The following is a 22,661-nucleotide window of genomic DNA, read 5'->3' as shown; positions in this document are numbered from 1 at the left end:
ACACCGACGGAAGACGCTCACGGTAATCGGGATCCCATGCCCGAGACACAGGGAGAGGAACCCGATGATGGTTCTCCACGAGTTCGGAGCGAGCTGTGCTGGGACGAATTGGTACTCGACCAGCAAGTCGTTCACGAACCTGTGGATGGGGAACCGCAGGCCAGCCCAGAGGGTCTCGCGGTGAACCGCGATCCGACCTGGGGGCGGCCGCGTCACCCTATCTTCCGGCCCCGCGGTTTCAAGGCGAAACTCGGGCTGGAAGAAAAACCGGAAGCGTATTAACTCCACCTCCTCCCCCGACAAACTTGACCCTACCTCCTCAGGACCGAGACCCATTTTCACAGAGAAACAAAACGAGATTGAAAGCAGAGGAGGAAAAAAGAAGAGGAACCCTAGCAATCACAGGGTAGGGACCTACTGGACATCGCCGAAAATCGCTCCGGGCACCGACGGCAGGAGTTGGACAGGGGATAGAGCAAGGAGGGAGACGGCGAAAATAGAAAAGGCAAAACAACCAAATGGAACTCTTAGGGCGGACTCGAGGGGTTTATATAGACCCCCTTGACGGCCCAGATCGGCAGGGTCGGTTCCCATCCCCTGGCCGGATTGCGCCACGTGTCGACCTCGGAGGCCGAGGCACCGTATTCACTCCGGATCAATAAATCGGGTACGAAATCGAAACGTTGTCCCATCGGATCTCGGGGCCTCATCATGGGCCCGCAGAATCGAATCGCCTTGAAGAACGAGCGGACGGCACCCCTGCTCCCCTCATTTAATAAGGCCCTGGGGCACGTGGAGCCCCGATGTAGCCTCCAACTCGCCAGATCCATGACCCGGTAACACGAGACCGGGAACGTCCGACCTCAGATCATGCCGCGTGTCCATTTTGAAACGCAAAACGGCACACTCATTGATGAACGGGGAGCCTCGACCACAGGATCAAGGCGCCGTCTCGTCGAGCTCGAGGACCCTCATCATGGGTCCGCCGTACGAAGCGACCTCGGTGATCCAAGAGACGCCACCCCCGTTACAGCCGTCTCGAAAAACATAAGGATACAAGCCTCATCATAAGTTCGCTGAATAAAGCAACCTCGAGGCACCAAAAGGCGCAGGTTTCGCCATAAAAACTCCGAGAAACACAAGGGTGCGGACGAGATTCGCCCCCCAACTTTAATGATAGACTTTACTTCCCACGTCTGAGCCCGCAAGCCGCTTGAACTCGGAAGTCGGGGGGTAGTGTTGGGGGAATAAGATTTTCCCCCCAATGACACGAATGCTCTTATTCGCCCCCAATGACACGAATGCCCCCGAGAAGCCGCACAATCGCCGACCCTGGACAGCCGAAGTCGGCGTCCGACCTCGGAACGCCCGACCTCAAGGCATCCGACCTCGGGACCTCCGACCTAGGAAAATCCTGATGTTCAAAGTCTACCCTTATCAGCCACCTGCCACGGCCATACCCCTCTGAGGTCCGGCCGAGGACCATATCCTGACGCCCCTCCGGCATTTATTGCGCATGGCCACTGTAAACCTCCGGTTCACTCAACAATTAATGCGGATCTCCGGCTTACTCCACAATTAATGCGGATCTCCGGCTTACTCCACAATTAATGCGGATCTCCGGCTTACTCCACAATTAATGCGGATCTCCGGCTTACTCCACAATTAATGCGCATGGCTCCTGTCATCTACGGATCCTCAGCTCTCCACGGCAAGCCAGCCCTGCAGAGTCTAGTCGACTATGATAAGTCTCTGATCTCGGCCATACCTCCGACGCCAATGCAATAATTCGTCTGGTAGCGTGCAAGCCCAGGTCGTACGACGACCTCACCGCCGACATCAACGCAATGATTCACCTGATCGTGCGCCGACCTGAACAACATGCCGAGCCGTACTACGGCCTCGCCCCGTTACATCACAGGTAAACCGACCCCGCCTATAAAAGGGAACCTTGTCCCCTCAGGTGGGGGGGTTGGGGAAAAAAAATTACGCACCCTACAAACACTATTCTTCTCCTCTCTTCACTATTTGCCCCCTCCCTGACTTGAGCGTCGGAGGGCCGGCGCCGGAAAACCCGGCCACCGGCTTGTCTGCAGGCACCCCAGACGGAGGACGCCGCCCGCCGACGGATCGCCGCCCCGCCGTGAGGACCTGCTGCTCCCTCTCTCCGACCACCCCAGACGGAGGACGCCGCCCGCCGACTGGTCGCCGCCCCGCCGTGGTGACCTCCTGCTGCTCCCTCTCCTCGACCGAAGATTGCCCTCGGGTCCAATTTCCAGCAACAGAAACTTTTCTGTAACTTGTTAAATCCTGCCTGGCTATCATGATGTTTCTGATACCCCTTGGATTAGTTCTCATTGTCATATCTGCAGTGTCTTGCATTTCTGCACTTTTTGCTGTTTTTTTTTTATCTTGTTTCTTGTCCTGTCCATTGTATTTAAAAGTCATAGTTTAGTTAGTGTTAGTGTTGAAATTAAATTACCATGGATTCCATAATTTATAGATTCAGTCTGTTATCTCTGTCTCCAACATTGTAAATTATATGATTTTAGGCGATAATAAGTGTGATAACAAGTTTCCGTGTTTGCAGGTGAAGAAACACATCAAGCAAGGACAAGGACATGAAGGTGGGATCTTTTCAATTGAAGCTCCTCTTCATGTCTCGAATGTCCAAGTTCTTGACCCAGTTACTGGGTATGATACGCATGGATTTTGTCGATAGCCTTTTAGTCACAGGATAATTACCTAATGAAGGCAATTTCCCCTTTTGTCGTCATTTAATTGAAGCAGAAGTAAATTGTTGCTTGTAATATGCTCATGCAGGAGACCTTGTAAGATTGGATACAAGTATCTGGAAGATGGAATGAAGGTAAGAGTCTCTAGAGGGCAACAAGCATCTGGAGCCATAATACCTCGTCCAGAGATCTTAAAGCAAAGGAGAAAACCAAGACCTACCGAACGTATGTTTTTCTTTTCCCAGCAACTTTATGTCTCTGTTTGTTGGAGCACTAGCATCATTTTTTTCTTGTAGTTCTTCTGAACTAGTCCATTCTGTACTCATCACTTGTTTTCTGGGATGTCTGAATTGTAGTTTATCTTGCTGCATAGTTGGTTTTGCTGTCTTAAAAAGTTCGATAGAGAGCATATTTGTGCATGCACAATCTGTTTTATGTCACATAGTTGACACTGCATGTCTCCTCTGTGTCCAAATTGATTGGAATAATGCTAGTTCGTAGCCATTCTAATCAAGTGATAAAATATGATAAAGTAATAAACCTATGATCTAGATTTGCATTTAATTGAATAACTTTTTTTTACTTCATGGATGAACTACCTCTTGGCCCTATTTATCTTTGAGGAGTAGTTTTATTGTTGTAGAGAAGGCTTGCCACTCAGTTATGCCTAGGATAGTCTCATCCATCAACCATTTGTTTCCAATCATTTTCTAAGTTTTGTATTTATTGGAAGGTTAATCAGATGATACTTAGGAATACCAGGTTGAAATGTTTGGACAGAATTTAGGAAGCAAAAAACTCATAATGCAAGAGGTAGTATACAGCATAAGGTGGAAATGGAGGTGGCATTTCAGAAACCAAAGGTACCTCATAGGCTAGGCCTTTGGACATGCATTTTTATGGTTAGAACATGAAAGGGTTGCTGATTAGGCTATGTGAATTATCTCTAGGACATAGGTGTTGAGAAGGTAGGGTCATTCTTCCATTCACCAACATTGAAGATTTATTTATTTATCAACTCTTCCAAATTTCAATCTCAACAAAATCACTAAAACTTTGCAAGACTATGTATGAAGACAATGAAGAAAATAGAAAATAAAAATGGGAGATATAGATTATTCGCACTGTAAATGTTTGCATTTGATCCGCATTCGGTGGTATATTTTGAAATTGTTTAAGATTCATCCCCAAACGGCGAAATTCAATAGGCTTTTGCATGATGATAGCAAGTTGTGGCATTAATACTTGATAGGGGTTGATGATAACAAGTAGGGCTACTTCAATTTCAATTGGACTAGTTATTTCTCGACATGGCTTATGAAATCACTTGGTAAGTCATCTTTTCACAATGGTAGTATGAAAATGGTCGTTGCACTCATTTATTTAACATGGTCTGACAGTGAGAATCCTCTAATCTTATCTCAAGGACAACTCCTTTTGATGATGAGAACAATGTCCAGGTTGTAATTGTTTTATTTGATGTAGTTAAGTACTTATAAAAGCTATTTTAACATGTGTTTAATCTAGATGCAAATGACAGCTTTGGTATCTGCTTCGGTTGGAACACTGACCATATGTAAATATATTTCAGCAACATAACATTTTGGTTTCATAGAGCCTTAAATTTTGAATAAATATAGAAATAATTCAAACAAAGGTTTAAGAATAGGAAATTAAAATCATATAGGAGGATTCTACCAAAAAAGTCATAGAGGAGGAAAAATAAAAAAAATGGAAAGACAAAATCATAAGGAAATGAAGGAAAAATTTAAACAAATGTTGTTTTAATTAAATAAAAGAGCTGTAATAGGAAGGTTGGAAATTATGTTTCAGACTTTACCATGGACAGTTACAAATAGGATTGATAGGACATACAAAATTATCAGAATAAAAAATTTGAATTGCCTTACATGGGTTATCAAAGAGTCAAGGAAACATAGGAAATGAGGAACTACAAAGTAATAGTTAAACAAATTAAATCATTGGATGCATTTAATAGACCTAATGTAAGTTATATCATTGGCAGTGGATATTTTATATTCATCAGATGCTATATACGTCTTCCTCAAATTTAGTTGGAATTGGATCCATTTGGTACAAATCCTATCAAAATCTTTCGTATAGTGAAATTGGTTCAATTGAAGGGGTGACAATCTCAATCCATTGATAATTGTTTTTATATTGCTCAAGCCACCAAATGACTCCTGTCCCTCAGGGTTAGACCAAAATAAGTAACTAACTGCCGTGAGACACACATGCATGCGCGCGCACGCGCGCGCACACACACACACGCAGAGAGAGAGAGAGAGAGAGAGAGTCAAGGTTCTTCTTTTCAGCCTAAATTATGCATATATTTGTTGGAAAATACATAAATATCATTTTGGTTGTAGATATTGCAGTATCAGTACCTAAACAATGTAAGAAGGATCAATCTGCACCTTTATAGCATCTATTCGTTTATTATTATTTTCTATCATTTATTATTATTCTCTAACATGTTTCTTAAAATCTTCAGCTTTTTTAGAAATACAAAACGACATCATGCATACTCGATAATCTAATAGATGAACCTAAATTTGGTATATCTAGAGATCGTCCACCAATATGCTGAGACTCTAATTAGAAAAGTTACCTATTAAATATTTTAAAGCAAGGTTCGCCATCTCGGTATTGGTGCCACACTAGCACTATGTTGGTATGGTATGGTATGCTACAGAGTTTTTTTGGCGTACTGAGTGTCGGTACGTCCCTGTACCAGGTATCGGTACTAAACCGGTATGGTACGGTACGTCCCATATCGTCCGGTTTGGATCGGTATGGTGAACCATATTCCAAAGTATAGGTATCCATGATTGTTATGACTATTGTTGCGAAGAAGACATATTGACAATAATAAGGCCAAAAAGCCTTGTAGTAGTAGTTAATTTGAGCATTCTTTCATTAAAACTAACACCTCGTCCATGATGTATCTTGATGAGTAGTTTCCAAATAATTTGCTTTTTTGGCTTATTAGCATTAACTTTTACCAAGATATTCCAGGATGTTTGACCAAACCGGTCACACACCTTAACACTTCTGAGATACCAGGTTCTTTATTCACTATTAAACACATTATTTAAGGCACCATTCACCCAGGAACATGTTATTGACAGTTAGAGACTGTTGTTCTAAGAGCTAGCAAATTGTAATATCCAACTTCTTGACCTTTGTAAAGCTCCTGCCTTCCATTTCCAACATTCCTATTCCATAAAGAAAGATTCTGTTTAGTTTTAAGTGTACTAGTTACTTCCCAATTGCCCGACATCGAAGGAAATTTAGGTTGTAGAGAATGGTTGGGAAACTTCTTCCCTGAGCTTGGATTCAAACCCTGGAAGCTGAGAACAATAGGGCATCAGAACTATATGATGGAGACTCATTATTAGTAAGGATTTGTTTAGTGTGAAGCCAATGGGCTCCCCCATTCTACTTGAGTTTCCAGCTAATCTTTCAGTTTCTTGCCAAGACATCAATCTGTTTTTGATAAAACAAAACCTACTCCTTTTAATATTTCTAGAAACCTCAGAAATTCTTTGGCCTTTTTACTGAGCCTAAAACAAAGGCTTACATTCCGTGAATATCTAAAAGAACTACAATTTCAGTCTGTCTGAAACCCTAACTTCTCTTTCTCCCTATTTTTTTTTCTGGGTCCCCTTTGTAAGGTTGCATATGTATTTTGCATCTGCTCATGAATGCCCCCCCCCCTCCCTCCCTCTTAAAATCTACCAAACTTATTTTGTAAATGGGTTGTATTATGAGCTGTTACTTGACTTGTTTGGTTAACTATAGAGTTATATCTTATTTTGCCAATGCATGTGCAGCTGGTCCCAAGGATACGCCAATTGACCTCGTACTGGAGAAAACATATGATGCTAAAGCTGGAATTGGGATGCCTGACCTTTGAACAAAGGTCTACAAAGCTTTTGTTACAGGTTGGCGGAATTTTGCTGTCAGAACATATTTCATCTACAATCATGTCAGCTAACTTGGAGTTTCTAAATTCTTGTTCAACTCGAGGTATCATATGACCCGTGTAACTTATGTTTTATAACTGCAAACTACTATTCACTTTGCCAGTCCTTTAGCATGTTTTACTGGAATATATTAGCTTTTATTTACAATTTGTGGGTTTACCCTCTCACCAAACAAATCAATAGGTGTCGGCCAATAAAGTGGAAGAAGACAAGTTAGATTTGTCACTAGTTACAAATTGTTCATGCTTCAGTACTCTTACCATCAAGTAAGAACTCCTTTTAGTATGCAACAGATAATTTACTTAATGTGTACCTATCTTGCATTATACTGCATTATAGTTACTGTATACCTGCGCATGAAGCATATGGATTGGACATTTCAGTGTCCCTGCAGTTTGCATCTGTCCAGGAGATTCAAATGTTCCATTCTTCAACTCCGGTTGGAGTGATCAGAAGGACAAATTAAAATCATATACTTATTACAGAAATGAGATATCAATTTGCCAAAGTTGCCTCCAAGTAAAGTGGGGTCACCATGAAGTGTAAAATAATCAGATGTTTTTTTTGCCAAATTAACAATTTGGTGCTCTTAATATGGTGGTGATCAGAGGTGTCAGATAAACTCTCTTTTACATCCCAAAAACATTGAAATTATCATGAGGTCATTTAAATCTCTATTCTCCTGTCTTTTCCAGTTGTTGCCACCATTTCCTCACAATTTTTTCCTCTCTCTGCATGGTGTTAGGCATCTGATCGTCACTTAAGTTGGCCTTCAATGCTTTGCATTTTGCCCTTTTTAGGCTTTTTCTTTCTTTGCTTTTTTTTTTTTTTGGGGGGGGGGGGTGGGGTGGTTGGGGGTGTGGATATTTAGTTTTAAACGGTAGGAGCTTGATAGTGATCAGAGATCACGTGTTCTCATGGCACATCCTTATTCAACAAACATGGGCAAGAAAAGAAAATCAAAAGGGAAAATTTTAGAGGAAAGGCTTGACTTTGTTTGGATGCAAATTTTCTCATCCTGCCTAAAATTTTCAGGACAAACGGAAATATACAAAAAAATTCTCAAAATTTTATTCTTCACGAAAAGGAATTTTTTTTTGAAAAGTCTGAAAATAATATCTGTTAATTTTTAATTGTCTATGGAAACAAACAAATAGAGATACCAGATTTTCCAAAAACAAAAGCTTGTCACAGTATTCTTTGCATCTAAACCAATCCTTAATATAATAACCGAACAATTTTTGGAAATTTCCTGTAATCCTTTCATTGACTATACCAAACACAAAAGGGAGGGAACAGTCCAATCCAAGTATTTAACTTAAATTTTATTTTGGAAATATTTCTACTCCTCTCTTCCACCATTTTCTCCCTGTCATGGTTCTGGCTGTCTAGGGATCTTGCTTGCTACTGGCTTGATTGGAGTCCATAAACAATGGACAGGGACTGTAATTCATGGACGACAAGGAGATCCAAACCGTGTGTGAGTTTTCCCGTATCTTTAGGATTTAAACATAGGGAGGGGACCGATAAAATTGCGAAGAGGAGAGAAAAGGTTAGCAGATATTGCTTATGATTTGTTTTTTTTTTTTTTTCTGAAAAAGAAGAAAAATGTAGGAGCTATCTTTTCTAGTTTTGTTTTCAAAAAGAAGAAAAATGAAGGCTGAGTGATGCGTAGATGAAAACTAAAACTGTTTTGTTTTCTTTAAATTATTTGTAAAATCTTTGAAGCTCTTGGAAGCAAAGATTTATTGTATTCAGAAAAGAGTCCAACTAGAAGCATGGTGTAGCATCAGTTTTCTGCAAATACCTTTTCCAGCATCAATTTTGGTATAATATTTTACTAATTTATATAAAAAAAACAAAAACAATAGCAGTGCCAAATAGGATCTAAGAGCTTTCCCTTCTTTGATAGAATCTCGATGTCATTACATAAGTCCATCTTGGAGCATGAACAAGAGTGAACAAAGAGGGTACAAGGCTTGCAGAAGCACCACCACCTTCTCACCCAGGATATAAAAAAAGTTAGAATGAGATGAAAGCCAATTGATCAGCTGGTTGGTCTCCACCTTTGGAAATTATGACCAACATTGAATTGGCGAACTGGCAATTTATTTAATATGCAGCAGAAGAGACTGTGAAAACTGTGGTCACCATTGACTTTGAATCACCTTCAATCAAAAGATTAGTAGCCTAAACATCACAGCAGCTGCATTGCTCCTCTTCCACCTACCAAGTTCTGCTTCAGGGGCTGAACATGGACCAAGCCTCTTAGAACCGGCTAACAGCACTCTTCTACTATCATCTCTTATTATGAAACCAGTACCAGCACTGCCATCCTTTTTTCGATCCATCAAAGTTGAGGGGAAATCTAAGTCACAGTTGAAGGGTTCTAGAGGATCACCAGTGTTTTGCGCAGAGGTTATCGGTTGAAGAAATGGTAGCCTTCGAGTACTCAAGTGCGAGCCGGAGTGCCATTTTCACTATGAAGTAAGGACTCTGAATTTTCAGATAGAAAGACCCTTAAATTCCCTTCCATTAGACAGCATCCAACCCATATACATGATGATAGATTTATTAGCATAAGTGACCAAGTGGTTGGATAAGTGCAGAGTCTTTTCAAGCTTGAAATATCCAACTCGTGATCAAGTCTAATTATAAGGCTTTTCTTGCACCATTTTGAAATGAACAGTGAAGCATTACATATTTACATGCTTGGTGTCTTTCTGATTGTTAATAAGACCTCTTGGAGCAAGAAGGGACTTGCATTCTATTATTCCATTCCAAATTTCTATGCACGAGAAGAACATTGCACGAGTCGCCACCTTGGATTTCCAAATCCAGCTGGAAGGTAGACAATAATTATCCATGCTGCCATTTTATTGCATGGGGACCAATTTATAAACATCTTTTAGCTCTACTTCAGATAGCCAATTGAATCCCCTGCAAAGTTTGGCACTGTAAGTCTGTAACAACCTTTTGATATTGGCATTGAAGATATAGTTCTGTACCATCTTAGATGCGAAAAAATATGACCAAGAGCCTGAATGTTCCGCTGAGGGTCATTGGATATAAAATCAGAAACTTTCATGCCAAAGATCTGCAGTTATCAACATCAGCATGGATAGATTTCTCCATCTCCCAGAATCCATCTAAAATTGTGTTTGATCACCTTTAACACTCTATGCTGTAGCTTTCCAGATAGCAGAAGACTGTCAACCAACTCTGCATGCATTTCAATCACCATTGAATCAAAATTCAGCAGAGTTAACCTTACACTATAGTGATTACGTTTGGAGCAGTATATGGTGGTGTCCATGAGACAGGATAAGGGCGTTTGAAAATTCCGAAAACCATCGTACCATTAGAGGCACGAAAGTTGTCCGAATCTGCCAAAATGAACACAAAGTAGGATGTTTTGACAAAACTTGAATAAGCAAATAAAAAAAAAGGGAGGGGTTTTGCGGTGAATATCTTTCTAAAAATTTAAATTTGCGTGAATATTCTCTTAAAATTTATATTTATTTCTTCTAACACCATTAATAAAAACTATATTTATTTTAATTAAAAATAAAATAAAAATTTAAAATTACTTTTTTGGCCTTCATCGCGATCATTTTATAAATGTTTTTTTTTTTTGCACATCTACTCATTAAGAATATTTTAGTTATTTTTAACGGCGTTAGATGGCGTAGGTATATACGCAAAAAACAAGAATAAAGAAAAAGTAGAATAGCAAAATAAGTGTTTTACGAGAGTAAATATGCAAATATCAATTTTGGAAGGATATTCATGTAAAATTCGACTCATCACGATTGTTTTATAAATGTTTCTTTTTGTACATCTACCAATTAAGAGTATTTTAATCATTATAACGGTGTTAGATGGCGTGTGTACATACGCAAAAATAAGAATAAAGAAAAAATAAAATAGCGAAATAAGTGTTTTATAAGGGTAAATATGTAAATATTAATTTTGCAATGATATTTATGCAAATTTCGATATTTAGAAGGATATTAAAAAAAAAAAAAAAAAAAAAAAAAAAAAAAAAAAAAAAAAAAAAAAAGCCTATAAAGGGCGTATGTGCATGCTAACCAAGCCCAGGCCAAATCATTGGAGCCCAGGACCCGACCCATTCTACGGGCAATTAAAATTAAAAAAAGAAAAAGAAAAATAGGAGAGAGCACTCCTATTCCCATCCGGTCTCGACGAAAGGGACCCCGTTCAACCACCGTCCGCTATAGATGACAGCGGGTCTCGAACAAGGGCATCGAGACCCTCGAATCGGCGGGGAACGACGGCCTCAAGGTAAATCTTCTATTTCTTTCTACCTCAATCGCATCCCCCGCTAAAGATTTTCATTAATCTAATTTGCGGCTTTGAGAGTTCTAATCCCTAGGGGCTCGCCCTCGTTTCGCATCCAAAGAAAAAGAGAAAAAAAGAGAATCAGGGAATCTTGTTCATCTCCTTCCCTCTCTCTCTCTCTCTCTCTTTTCTCTCTGAAGTTGCAGTTGATGTTATTGAGAGGATATTTCGTTTAGATCGTTTCTAATGATCGATGATGGAGTGATGTTTAATTGAATTGGATTGGGAATTTAGAAGGGTGTTTGAATCAAGTATATGGTTGGGAATTTTCATTCCTTCTATGGCGCTTTTTGTGTGTATGTGTGTGTGTGTGTTGGATTATTCCTAGTGGCTTGTCTCTTATATTGTGCTCTGTTTTCATCATTTTTATATTGCAGTAATATACTAGTGTAATTAATATTATGATAGTAGTAAGTAATAACATACTAGTCTTACTGCTATCATCATAGTAGCAACATCATGTATAATTAATATGATTTCTAAGTGTTGGTAATGGGAGATTGTGTGCTCTAATATTGTTCTAAGACAACAATAGTGTTCTAAACTTATGCTCTACAAGCTTAGATTAAACAGCAAAATTAGAAGAGTAGACTAAAATGTTATGTCTTATGTAGAACTCGTAGGTAATTGTTGCTGGTGTATCGTTGGATCATGTAATATGGATAGTTGAGTTTCCATCAATAATTGAAATATATGAAGATATAAGTTATTTTCTTAATCTTGGACAAATTTTGTCTCCTAGGCCGTTGCCTAGTCTCTTGGGCTATCACCTCGCCAAAATCATCCTTTAATAGTCAAGGGCTATAATCAACAGGCCTTGCTTTAGTAGTTAGGATCAACCTTGCAAATCCTTTGTCAAAATCATCCCCCATACAAGCTGTCTGCCCGTGAAAGATTTTAAATTCATTCTCATGAATTTCAATTATCAATAGAACTTTCGTTCTCTTTCCTAATTCATTAATACAAATGTAAGGCGCGCTTACCCAAGTCTCCTCAAACATTAATTGGGCATGTTTATACCATCTTTCCTGAGTTTACCCAGAATTTGTTCTTCACACAGAGCTTCTTTGATTATTTTCAAGAAGTCTTTTCTAAATTCTAATGTTATCCTTTCAAAACATACCATATTTACTATCATTTGGAGAGGGATTTTGGTCCTTTTCAATCATTGAAAAGGCAAGTGTGCTTTTTTTTTTCTTCGTGTTTCAGCCCTCTTGATAACTTGTATGACCTAGATACTCATGTCTAGCTCCAAATATCCATATCGAATACTTACCAGACACCCGGACACATATGTATTTCTTTGGTGGCCACTCTTAAAGATCGGAAGAGAGCTCATATCATCCAACAATGAGTTTGACCCTCTATTTTGATGTTAAAAGTGAATCCTCGTTCTTTTTAGAGATTGGTCAAGGATGCATGTGTTGAAACAACATTGTAAAATACTACTTTTCCTATATCCCCAAGTTAATTAAGATGTTTGAGTGAGAAACTTCTATATTAAAAGATCTTAACAAACAATATATATTTTTATATTTTTTAATGTTTAAAAAATATTTAAGGTTATAAATATGTAATTTAGTTGAAATTAAAATTCATCCTGTCTTTGCATCTCCTTTTCCCGTGTTGCTGACACTTGGTTATAGGTACAAATCTGATTCTCATATCCTTGTCCATGCAACACTGTTGCTAATGCATTATTTCTTATTCATACAACTCTGCAAGCTTTAGTGGTGTTTTATAATATACTACATGTCCCAACCACACTTAATAATCTTGCAAAATGCTGTGCTAAAAATACTTGCCACCTCATCCACCTTACCCCAAGTCTGTTAAATATTTAAACTAACCTTCAGTTCGTATGCACAGACATGACACATAGAAGACCTGTTGAATTGATGATTGTCCTTTGACTTTTGGTAAAATTTCATTATTGTAACCTGCGGAAGTGCGGATGATTTAAAGTTCAGGAATAAGAAATATGAGTTATTCTTATAAGAAATTAATTTTTGCAAGTAGTATGAACAAGGAGTTTAAAACCATACACCGGATATCAAAGTAAGAAATTATAGTAAACCAAAATTTTAGTTGTGAAGAAATACTTAAAACATTTGCTTTGTGGAATAAATAGCTTTAGGTACAAAAAGCAAATTCTCATGCCAAATGGTTGTTTTTTCGTGTGTTGGTTATCATATGATTCCTGATTGATAGGTTTCCTAAAAAGAAGTAATAAAAATTAAGTAATTACAACAGTGACACGATAATTCTATTTTTAAAGTTTCTTATTAATCCTCTACTATCTTGTCAACATATATTTTAGATAAATTTAAAAGACATGTTTCATCTTTTGGTTGATTATCTTCTTTATTATTTACTGTCATTTTCCTGTTCCACTGGCAGTACATGAAGACTCAGAAAAAATGTTATTTTCTTTAATATAGCTTGAAAGCATTAATGAAATGGTTTCTGTTGAACAGGAGATATGGACAGGTTAAATGACTCTGGAACTAGTCATTGGTGGAAATGGGTTGAAAGGTGGACGGATAGAGATACCTTGCGTTGGGCATTGGGTTTGATGTACATAATTGCTGTTGCAACCATATGGATTGCTGCCAGTTTTATAGTTCAATCTGTAGTAGATGCTGGTGTTTCTCCTTTCCTGATAACATACATTTGCAACTCATTGTTTGTGGTTTACATCCCTATTGTTGAAATTTCACGGTATTTTGAGGATTCAATTGAAGGTTTTTGGTCTTGGTTGAGAAATAAGAAAGATACAGACGAACAACAATCTAGTGATTTGGAGAATGTAAATCTTCTTCATGAGAGTGATCATAACACAAACCCCAATGTTTTAGTGGGTCATAGTAAACAGGATACTGTATCTGGAGTTCAGTCCAGGCTTCAAGAATCTAGTCATGCTAATGCATGTGGTCAACCAGAATTGGATGTTGTGAGTCAAGACCGCAGTAAACAAGTAGATGCAAAGGGTCGATGGACACGCACTCGTGTAGCTAAAGTCAGCTTGTTGATATGCCCTTTCTGGTTTTTTGCACAACTGACTTTCAATCTGTCTCTCAAATATACCACTGTAACGGTATGTGTCCTTAAGCACCAAGTGTCATACATTCCTAGGAGCAATATATGTTTCTTCTCCTTTTACTTTTTTCTTTCCATTCCATCTCAGTAATAACATTATAATGGGTGCTTATTCCTTTTTTGCAGTCAAATACCATCTTAAGCAGTACATCTAGCCTTTTCACTTTCTTGGTCGCTTTAGCATTCCTAGGAGAAAAGTTTGCTTGGGTAAAGCTGATTAGTGTTCTTCTGTGCATGGGGGGAACAATAATAGTCAGCCTGGCTGATTCAAATACTGCAGCCAATGCAATTGGAACAAACCCTCTTCTTGGAGACATTCTTGCTGTTCTTTCAGCAGGCCTGTATGCTGTTTACATCACCCTGATTCGTAAAAAGCTGCCTGATGAGACAAAAGGAGAAGGTCAAGCAAGTACAGCTCAGTTTCTTGGATTTCTTGGGCTGTTTAATCTTTTGATCTTTCTTCCTATTGCTCTACTGTTGAGTTTTACAAAGCTAGAGCCTTTTCAGAAGCTTACATGGAAGCAATTTGGTCTTATTGTTGGAAAAGGTTCGTGTCACTTTTGTCACTTTCTCAGTTATACATATGATAGTTTGTTGCATACTATTTATCATGAATTATTATTTTTGGTTATTACTAAATAATTTTTTTTTTCTTAACGCCAGAAGTTAATCATCATATAATATTTTTCTGATTTGGTAGACATATATACTAAATTTTGCAAGCAGGTTTTCCTTAAAAATTCTGCAAGCAGCTCAATCTGTATATATTCAATTTTTGATTGAAAGATTCTAATTGGCAAGACAAGTGAAAAAAAAGAATTACAGGCTATGATTATAAATGATCCGCTGTTTAGCACATTAATGGTTTTTTCCCTTTTGTTTTGTTTTGGTGCAACTCCATCCCACAGAGCATGACATAGTTTCAGCCTCCTAGGGAGGCTATCCATAGTCAAAAACTACACCAGGTATATAGATTATGTCATTAACTAGCTCATATAAGAAATGCATCTCTTTGCCAAACAATGCTAATATATTCTTAAGTGATCAATAGGTAAAAATTCTCATTTTGTATTAATTTTATCTGCAATAATAGAAACAGTTTACTAATTTGTTGGGAAGTGCAACCTTGGAAGTTCTAATAACTGCATATGGTTTGGAATTAGTTTTACCGATATAGCAAAGTTGAGAGAAAAGTGTATTTACAATTTCTATTTGTTGTCACCAGTCCAAATATATGGAAATGGACTAGATTGTTATAGATTCTCTGTAAGGTTATATGAAACCATACTATCAACAATTTGGTTGAACCTTATATTCTACAAAGTTAAGAAATTTGACAGTAGATTTACTATGATGGGAGGAAATAATATATCTTATGCACTATAGTATAAAAATTTATAGATTAATATATCTTGTACTCTATATATCCTATGATTTGCTCAATTATCTTCTTATCTAATTCTAAAAGCCTACTTTCATAATATTAGTAGTAAGTTGATTCTTGCAGATCTTTATTATAAGTAACCAAATAATCTTTGTCTTTTATATGCTTTTTTGTTGTCCTAGATCCTATTCAAATATTTGTTCCTATTAAATTGTATCTTATGCTTCATGGCTAGCCCCTCTGGCAACTCCCCGTTTCTACTTCCATTCATTGCCTTTGGTTTAACCCCTCTTTTGGGCACCTCAACCTATAATTAGGGCTTTTATGTTGTCCTTAAGTAGTGCATCACAATATGAGCTGGTTTTGGTGAGAATTGAGCAATGGCTAGCTAGGTTATCACCCCGATTGTGGTGATGAACAAACAAGGCTTATTTAGGTTTATGTGTCATATAGAAGTAACTTGACAAAGCAGTACACAATTAAATTGAAGTTCTATTGGAATTTTGATTGTAGATTGTTGAGCTCTAGTGGTTATGATGATACAAAGGAGACTCAATATTGCTTACTCACAAGAAACTCAATGGAAAGATAGAAAGTCTAAGATATTAATGGTAATTACAAACTTTTATATTTAGGGAAGGATAATAAGAGTAATGGAGTTGAAATAGTAGTGGATAAAGAAATGAAGGATAAAATTGTGATGCGAAAGGGAAAATTGATATTACTAAGAGAGATCAAGTTAGTGCTAGATGAGGAGATTATTAGTGTAGTTGGCATTTGTGCATTGCAAGTTGGCTTTGTCAATAGTTTGTCAATAGTAAGAGATAGTTTTGGGAGGTGGTTGATGGATGTGTATAATATATTCTAAAGGGAAATGGGTAATTAAAGTTTGTTTCCTAAATGGGCGTTCAAGGAAGAGTAACATGGAACATGAGAGGGTACATGGTGGATATGATTTTGGTGACGAGAATTTTGTGGAAGATTCCATTTTTGAGTTTGCAGTATACATGATTTAACAATTGCAAAAAAGAATATTTTAAGAAGAAAGATGAACATTTAGGTACGCTTTAGAGTGGATAAATTTGTTACAGATAGATTACCTTGTTATACAGAGAGGAGAACAAATAACAAGCAGTTGTTGTAATTTGATAGCAAGGGAAAACTTGACCGCTCAACAAAGGCTAGTCGTTTTAGATCTATATATTAAGTGCAAAAAGAAATGGATCAAACTAATTAATGCTCGGTGATTAGATGGTGCATTCTAAAAGGGTGAAAATGTTGCATATTTCAGGAATAAATTGTCATAAGAGGAAAACTAGAAGTTAAAAACTGAACCAACTTGAACATGGGATTGGATGACTTATTATATTAGGAGAGTAGCTAGAGAAGTTTTTGGGGAGCCAAAGGACAATACACACACAAAAAAAACTTGGTAATGCAATAATAATGTACAATAGGCAATAAGGCAAGAAGAATTTGTTTTAAAAAATGGAAAATTATGAATGATATTTAAGACTATGAAAGATATAAGAAGGCTACGAAAGATGCAGAAAGACTGGTAAGGCTGAATATACAGCATATGAAAATTCACGTGATAAACTAGATCCAAAGGAAGGTGAGAGAAATTTATAATATTGCTAAACAAGGAGAGGAAATCCAAAGATAATGATTTGTTTAGATCAAAGTGAGCAACGGATCTTGGTGTAAGATGATGAATCTAAAGAAAGATGGAGATGCTATTCTCAAAATTGTTAAATGAGAAAATTACTAGAGAATTTGTATTCAAGAGGCACGATCAAAATTCAAAAGTTTTTTGGATTTTCTTCATACAATTCATATAAAGGAGTCAAAGCTTTGAAAAAGATGCAAAAGCATGACATATTAGGGCTATATGAAATATCTATTGAGGTTTGAAAATCATGGGAGATATTGGTTTAACTTGGCTTGCAAACTTAGGCTAAATTTTGCATCACTTCCAGTTTTCAATTTTAGTTTTTAAAAAACTAAGGCTAATTTCAATTTTCTGAAAATCAAAAATCCAAAACTTGTTTGGCAGTCACTTGGGCTGTTTGGTGGCGGCAGCAGCAGTGGCTGGTGGTTGTGGGGGAGGCAGCGGGCAAAGGACTGCAGGTGGCAAGTGAAAATAGAATTGGTGGTGGCAATGGTGATAGATGTGATGGTGGTTATAGATAGTTATGGTTTTCATAAACTTTGAGAACTAGATTTTTTAGTTTCTATAACTTCTAGAAGCTGGGAAAGAGTTATCAAAAAACTGAAAATAAAAACTGGGTTACCAAACAACTTTCCTGTCTCAGATTTTTTTTTTTTTGAAAAAGAAATTGAAAATTGGAAACTATAACTAATGTCAAAGAGGGCATTCATTGATGAGATTTTGAAAACCAAGAAAATGCCAAACGATTGGATGAGTATACTGGTACCTGTTTATAATAACGACAAAGGTGATATATGTAATTGCTTCAAATATCAGGCAACCAACCTTATAAACCACTCAAAAGGGTAGTTGAATAAGGCTCAAGGAAAAAATATCAATCTCAAATAACTAATCTGCTAATATATAGCACAAAATGGTCAAGGCTAGCTTCACCGACTCTCAAAAAATAATGAAGCCATGCATCCTTCATGAACTCCTACAAAGCCATTGTTTTCCTCTAAAAGAATAGACTAAACCATTTGGTTAACTGGGATGGCATCATAGCCATCCATCTATTACACACCTTTTGTATGAAGCACGCGCTAAATTCTAGAGGTCAGTGATAGAGGTTATCCATTTTGCACTTAGACAATTAATAGAAAAGTATAGAGAAAAGGGAATAGGCTTTGTCTTTATTGACATGGAGAAAGCACTAAGAAAGGTAGTGGTAATCTTTAAGAAGGGTGTATGCGTACATTGAATTCATTGAGGTCATTTATTCTAGACTTTGGAGTATTGACTAGCAGTGAGATTTTTTGTGGTACAAGTGTTTTTATTATCATCGCAGGCTTACCGGTGGTTTAAGTTGGGATGGGGGCCGTCCCGACCGTCCTGTTCTTGTTCTTTTGAGAAATCGGGGTGTCGGACGGGCTCAAGACCCTTTGCACATGGGGCACTTCGCCCATTCTATAGTGGTCCTACCCAGGATGGAGGTCGAAACGGGTGATCCTTGCCCCATCTTGGCTTTTGTGGCTTCGGGTTTTCGGATCCATGGGCAAGCAACACAATCCTAGCCCCAACTACCTCCAGATCCTTGCCAACATGTTGTGGCCCCTACTGAGGGTTGTCTTGCCAATGCTATTCTAAGGGCAGCACTTGGTGGTGATGCACGGTATTGCTGTTGTTGTTGGCCTCACCACCCGGGGCCCCACCTTCATTCTCCTGATCAATTATGTCCCAATCAAGGTTTCTGATATGGTGACCAATGTGTAGATTATGGTCCACAGCATCTTTCTGCCATTCTAGCACCTCGTGGATTAGCTTGATTTTTCTTTTTCCCAAAGCAGAGTGGGATTGGGGCCCGCGGAAGTCCAGTTTTGAGGCTTTGATACTTGTTGTATCCTAGCGCTGAACTAGTTCACTGCTTTAGTGATCATTTTGTTTTCTTTTTCCCCCAAATGTTTATGTGTCCAAGTCCCACACTTGATGTGCCTCTATTGAGGGCTATGAGCTCTAGTGCCTATTGCCCAACGAACCGAGAGAGAGAGAGAGAGGATGGGAAAGAGAGTTATGCAATTTAGGATTTCGATGATTGTGCTTAGTTACTCAACACCGAAAAGCCCAGGATAAAGAGATGTGCTGTTCTTTTTTTTTTTGCTATTAATTTGACCAAGAATAAAGAAAACAGGAGAAATCATGCCCTTTTAATGTTTGGCATGAACTATGATATGTTGTAGGGTAAGGATCAACCTACAAAGCTATTTTTTAATATATTTATTTTTTATAAGATTATATTTTTTTTGGGATAAATTATTATAAAAAATAATGGAAAGATAATTTCAGGAGAAAATATAGCATGTTTAGGTTATTATTATGGACATGTTGCTTAATTATTGCATGCTTTGGATAAATTTCGAACATGTTCAGTAGCACCCAAACCTACAAAGAGAATTAATTTAAAATTATCCTTGCCAAATTGCTACTATTTAGGTTTGGAAAAACATATGAAACAACCATGGGGATGGATATGAATAGGATACACTGAATAAAACCAATTTACCCTAACACCTTATTTTTGAAGTCCAAAAATATTTTAAGAATAAATAAAACAATAAAACCTCTAAGAGAAATTAAAAAAAAAAAGAATATTAGAAAGGTATCCAAAGGAATACCAAGATGTCTGACCAGGATGGCCATTGGGATGGGGGTGGGATGTGGCGCATCCCATTCCATGGGGAAATTGGTTTATGCCCCCATCCTAGGGATTTCAATGTTGAGGCTTGCCTCAAGGATAATGTCTATACTTTTAACACAAACAAAAGATGAACTTATGACTAATATTTAGGAAGGCATACAATGGTGTATGTTGGTTTAATGCATTTACTCTTTGTTGTATGTATTTCATAAAGCCTTACCACCTCAAGCCCATTATCTTGGTAGGTCATCATTGGTGTTCCTGAACAGCTATCTAATCTTTGGGTCATCAATCATAATCCCTTTTTGCTGCAACTGTCTTGCTTCTTGTTTTTCATATTCCCTTATAATAATCTACATTGCTTCATATGTAATCCTAGACACAATTTGATTATGGAGTGCAACCATATGCAATTATACATTATACAATAATAGGCAGCCAATGTGTATGATGTGCCTCCACAAGCTCATAATGTACTATAGATGAAGGGTGTGCATAGAAGATACCAGAAGCATTGTTGGATGCAAAGGAAAGTGAGAACAACCTAAACAAGAGGGACAAGAAGTGACCATCTATTCAAGTGCTCTGCTCATTCTTGAAACAATTAAGTTTCTGACAGTTTGGTTGGTATTTGGTTTGGAGTTTACGAGTTAATATAGTATGTAGGTCGTTAGCTAATCCTATGATGCCAAATAACCTTTTGTAATGGCGTGACCTCTACCGTGCTTCACCTTGCCGCTGGATTGGCAGATTAGTGACATCATAAGGGAGGCAAGAAAGTAAGGGAGGCAAGAAAGATAGTCATTTTCAGAAGCTAATTACCAATAGTTACATGCTCTAAGAGAAACTAACTATACACGATCGGCTTGTTAACCATGTAAGATTTTTGTAGAAGTCTGGAAAATTTGGTTGCCTTCAAATCTCTTTCTCGATATTTCAAGTACCTGGTTCTCTGGGATATCTCTGTAATTTCTTTTAGTGGCTAAATGGAATTTCCTTTGAGACTCAAATTATCAAAAAAGGGTGAACAAGAAAGAGAAATAGAGGTATTAAGGAAGACGCAAAAGCAGAAACACGGATCAACTGTATCACATACCTTGAACATCACAATTTCTTCTGAGCTCATGCTACTTGTGTTATTCTCCATCTCTAACTACAACAAGCCTTAAGGAAAAGGAAAAGGTACTGCTATTTTTTTTCCTTTAATTTATTTTGACACGGCGGAATGTGCTTCTAGAGGGTGGCAATGTGAGTTAATAGATTAGAGATTATAGTGCTAATATGGATGTCTGGTTTGACCATCTACCATGAAACCTGTTGTTTGAAACAATGCATTAAATTTGATTTCCACTAATTAGAATCAGTTCACACATCTGCAGTGCTTGTAATTTGTTTACTGCAAAACTTCATCTGCTTTTGAAATGGGGAACTAAAATGTTCCAGTGCTCAGCGGTGCTTAGTATATCATCAGTAAATAGCTATAAGCTTGCTGTAGTCGAAAACACATGGTTCCACATGCTTGTCAGTTCTGTCCTGTCAGGTCCTGACTGGAGGATGAGTGACAATCTGAAAGATAGCCAAAGTTACATTTGTGGTTATACGTTTTATTGTTCCATGAGTCATTTTGGAGTCCAATTAGGTTGCTCAAGTCTTTAGTAGTTGTCCAGGCGAGCTTCTATATTTCTAGCTGATGTGGTTTATGTATTTGTTAGGTACCTCTAATGGCAATCTGTATGAATCTGCTGATTACAATATTATCATCATTTTCTAGCACATCATTTTGCATCATAAAAGGATAATATTGCATCGTGTTCAAATTATGCTAAATTATTCTATACTTTTGAAATGGTCTCCAGGAGACAGTAGAGCACTGATTTCACTGATTTAAATTAATCCTCTTGTGCAGGTTTATTGGATAATGTGTTGAGCGATTACTTGTGGGCAAAGGCCATCATTCTGACAACCACCACTGTAGCAACTGCTGGTCTTACAATTCAGGTTCCGATAGCTGCCATTGTTGACTCACTCACTGGCAATGCCCCTCGTCTCATGGATTACATCGGAGCTGCCGCTGTCATGGTTGGGTTTGCTGGAATCAACATACCATCAGATGCTCTCAGCAGAACCCAAACAAGCCAAGATTTTGCAGTAGAAAATAATGTCGTGTCTGATGATCATTTTGAACTGCCTATCGAGAGAAATAGGAGTTCTGGTGATCATTTTGAACTGCCTATTGAGAGAAATAGGACTTCTGTTTCATAGTGCTGTCAAATTTCTTTTCCATGGCTGTCTATAATTATTTCATTATTTTTTGATTTATCAAGCAAAATATCATCTTGATCATCAGAATTATTCAAAGCTTATATTGATGCATTGTCCTGGCAAGCTGAGTTGTCGAAGATCCAGATTTCCAGCAAATGCAAATGTATGGCATGGAATGGATGAAGTACATCCTCGGTCTTGTTTTGGGGTCGTGCAAGAATTCTTGGGGTTGCTTCCAGTGTTAGTCTACAGAATTAATTGGGTGATTTAGATGGATGATTCTGTCAACAAGTGTATAATATCTATGCATTGTTTCTGCACAAGCTTTTGTTTTATAAGGTTCATGGTTGTCTTCATCTTTCCAGAATCCATGGTTAGAGTGCTCATTTGTAATACAATATGCCATATATTGTATTATGATTATATTATTGAATTATTATGATAATATTGTCATATTATTACA

General features: G+C 37.8%; 2 protein-coding genes across 6 annotated transcripts in view; both read left to right on the top strand.

The window, feature by feature from the left end:
* LOC103719197 (uncharacterized) overlaps nt 1–6,973 on the top strand; it is a 21,130-nt gene extending 14,157 nt beyond the window's left edge. For 3 of the 4 annotated variants that reach the window (XM_088717690.1, XM_088717692.1, XM_088717691.1), the window contains 3 exons: nt 2,591–2,694; nt 2,824–2,960; nt 6,593–6,973. In XM_088717690.1, the coding sequence (XP_088573816.1) occupies nt 2,591–2,694; nt 2,824–2,960; nt 6,593–6,675 (324 nt within the window). In that variant the 3' untranslated portion in view covers nt 6,676–6,973. The remainder of the gene's footprint in view (nt 1–2,590; nt 2,695–2,823; nt 2,961–6,592) is intronic. The other variant, XR_015976111.1, reaches the window with a different exon arrangement.
* On the top strand, nt 6,638–22,661 carry LOC148714229 (EamA-like transporter family). 2 transcript variants are annotated; one of them, XM_088717688.1, is made up of 4 exons: nt 6,638–6,788; nt 13,585–14,204; nt 14,333–14,753; nt 21,843–22,661. In XM_088717688.1, exons 1-4 carry the CDS (start codon nt 6,638–6,640, stop codon nt 22,196–22,198), a joined length of 1,548 nt encoding a protein of 515 aa, XP_088573814.1. In that variant the 3' UTR covers nt 22,199–22,661. The 2 variants fall into 2 exon arrangements, with proteins under 2 accessions (XP_088573814.1, XP_088573815.1); XM_088717689.2 differs by lacking the exon at nt 6,638–6,788 and adding an exon at nt 7,552–11,050.

The sequence above is a fragment of the Phoenix dactylifera genome, chromosome 3, assembly GCF_051530095.1.
Source record: "Phoenix dactylifera cultivar Ajwa chromosome 3, Ajwa_hap1_PhDact_Kaust_v1.1, whole genome shotgun sequence".
NCBI lineage: Eukaryota > Viridiplantae > Streptophyta > Magnoliopsida > Arecales > Arecaceae > Phoenix > Phoenix dactylifera.
The sequence above is the reverse complement of the archived record's forward strand: the minus strand, read 5'-3'. Positions and strand labels throughout refer to the sequence as shown.

Coding starts and splice junctions, on each gene's coding strand:
- LOC148714229 (XM_088717688.1), top strand. CDS start 6,638: ATGATGCTAAAGCTGGAATTGGGATGCCTGACCTTTGAACAAAGGTCT. Junction 6,789..13,584: donor AAATTCTTGTTCAACTCGAG/GTATCATATGAC, acceptor TCTGTTGAACAG/GAGATATGGACAGGTTAAAT. Junction 14,205..14,332: donor TCAAATATACCACTGTAACG/GTATGTGTCCTT, acceptor CCTTTTTTGCAG/TCAAATACCATCTTAAGCAG.